General features: G+C 40.1%; 1 protein-coding gene across 1 annotated transcript in view; it reads right to left on the bottom strand.

Annotated features, from left to right (window-relative positions):
- Positions 1-779: 779 nt before the first annotated feature.
- The window catches only part of CCDC43 (coiled-coil domain containing 43), a 10,387-nt gene continuing 8,535 nt past the window's right edge, over positions 780-2,631 (bottom strand). The window contains exon 5 of the mRNA XM_059380121.1: positions 780-2,377. Within this exon, the coding sequence (XP_059236104.1) occupies positions 2,190-2,377 (188 nt within the window). The 3' untranslated portion in view covers positions 780-2,189. The remainder of the gene's footprint in view (positions 2,378-2,631) is intronic.

The following is a 2,631-nucleotide window of genomic DNA, read 5'->3' as shown; positions in this document are numbered from 1 at the left end:
TCTCTGTCAAATAAATAAATAAAATCTTTTAAAAAAAAATAAATAAACATAAAGGATTAGCAGCATCTGAATTAAGTGAATAACCTTACTCAAAGCCTCATGAACTGATCTTTTTTTCCCATTTAAACATTAGTTCCAGGGTACATGGGTGGCTCAGTGGGTTAAGCCTCTGCCTTTGGCTTAGGGCACGATCTCAGGTTAAGACCCCTATCGGGCTTTCTGCTAAGCAGGGACTTCTTCCCCCTCTCTGCCTGCTTGTGATCTCTGTCTCTGTCAAAAAAAAATAAAATAAACATTAGTTCAAGTATACACCTAACTGTATAGAGTCCCAGAAGAACTGGCTACTGTTGGACTAAAACAAGTACCCTTCAGGGGTCCATAGATATAACCTGGCTCTGCTTCAGAGACCAAAATCAAGGTGAAAATAAACCAAAAATCCAAAATAAGGGTTAATAAAATAGGCTCTCTCATATGCTATCTGTAGCCACAGCCTATTATTGCTACTGCCATAGAGGACTAAGACTCCAGAAGTACTTGCAAGGACTTCAAAGCCAATTTACCGACTTCCAATACTTGTCCCAATTACAAAGTAATCTTTCTGATCTCCCAATACCCAGCCTCACAGAACTGAGGCAGAGAATTTGATTCTAGGAAGACGTTTTACTTAATAGGTCATATTGGGCTCATAAAAATCTAAAGCAAAATTCAACACATTCTGAAGTGTTCGCACAATTCATTTCCATGGATAGCTGGAAGGAATCAAAATAAATCAGAAAACAGTGATTTAAATAGTTTATTTTTTTTAAAAGATGGTTACTTTTTTTAAAATGCAATGCCACGATTATAGGAGTGTATAGAGGTGACACATCTTTTCCTTAACCAAGCTTTTTACCCTCTACACAAAGGTAAAAATTTGTTAACCTCTTAGTTAATGGTATAAAACAGGTTGGCAAACATTTTCCCTTAAGGGCCAGACAGTAAATATTTTAAGTTTTACAGGCCACAAGAGGGGTCTGTCACATATTCCTTCTTTTACAACCCTTTAAAAATACAAAACCTATTGCTGACTTGCACCATACAAAAACAAACGGAGCCAAATTTCCTTGGCTGCAGTAGTTTGCCAACCTCAGGTATAAAATACCTATTTTCTGTCTTGTCAGGGAGATTGCTCCCTTCAGGCTTCTTGACAGTCTGCTGCCAGAAGTAGAGAAAGGATTTATTTACAACTGAATGTGGCTTGTGACAAAAGTACAAATGGAGAGTTCCTGCTCACTTGTGACTCTCCCAGGTTTTTCCACTCACTCATTAAATAAATTTGTTGAGCACCCACAATGTACACTCTCAAACATCTTTGTATTAGCAGAGATTTCCAGTGTTTCTTCCTTAGACGCATGGTTCCTGCAGTTTCTTTCAGCCTGTAATTACACATCCTTATACTCATGTTTTACGGCAGATCAGGATTAAAATCTCTACTAACACCCAAGAGGGCTCATGATTATAAAAAATGAATCTAGCTAACAATGATATCCTTTCATCCAATACACATCCTTCAAAATCACAGCCTGGATGAGGAAAAATAGGTAACTATCTCTACATAAAAAGATACTTCTTTCCTCCTATCGGCTGAAACTTAAAATCTCAAATCTAAACATCTACCACATCATCTCTTCTGTTTTCAGTTTGTTGCCATGTTAACATAATATCTGGATCCAGGTAGGGCTCTTCATAAGCTTTCTATTTCATCCATAAAACAATACATTAAGAGGTAAGTACTATTCTCAAAGTACTTTACGCTCCCACATTTCATATCAGAAAAGGAGTGGTCATGATTCTGCTCCTTCAGGATGAAAACCGTAACAGTCAGCTTTCTGAATATTTCTGCTATTTATCCTAGGTGAGGGAAGACTTTTAAAGTGGCCAAAAGGAGCCAGGATTTCAGTATTAAAATATAAAAGTTGCCCCCATTCCAGATCTTTGGTACAGACATCAACTACAATAATCTGATTACCCACACCACAGAGACATGGCACATTTTGTAATTAGAAGTGTTTGTGATTTTCCTTTTGACTGTGTAAACAAAAGGGAAAGGCCTTGGGAAACCACTCTGCAATGTTCTCTTAATACACATGTGCACAATCGCTTCTCCCTTTGATCAAGTTCATGAGGAGAAAGAATAGAGTGGACCAAGGTTATCGCTTCCGCTCTCCTCTTTGTGTCCTTTTCTTTTCCTTCTCCTTGCGCTCCTGCTTGGCTAGTTTGTCCCTCTCCCTCTGCAGCTTGTCCTGTTCCTTCTTCCTTTGGGACTCATCCCGAAGTGAGTCTCGCTCCAGTTTTCGGGCATTGAGGACATCTTCCACATTGGTGTTTCGGAACAGAGCTACAGGTGAGTTAAGGGATTAGGGTACACATCACAGTCTACTGTCTTTATTCTCTCTCCACATATGCCTAGTCTTTAAAAAAAAGTCCTGGGGCGCCTGGGTGGCTCAGTGGGTTAAGCCGCTGCCTTCGGCTCGGGTCATGATCTCAGGGTCCTGGGATCGAGTCCCACATCGGGCTCTCTGCTCAGCAGGGAGCTGGCTTCCTTCCTCTCTCTCTGCCTGCCTCTCTGCCTACTTGTGATCTCTCTCTGGC

This window comes from Mustela nigripes, chromosome 16 (genome assembly GCF_022355385.1).
Source record: "Mustela nigripes isolate SB6536 chromosome 16, MUSNIG.SB6536, whole genome shotgun sequence".
Taxonomy (NCBI): Eukaryota; Metazoa; Chordata; class Mammalia; order Carnivora; family Mustelidae; genus Mustela; species Mustela nigripes.
The sequence above is the reverse complement of the archived record's forward strand: the minus strand, read 5'-3'. Positions and strand labels throughout refer to the sequence as shown.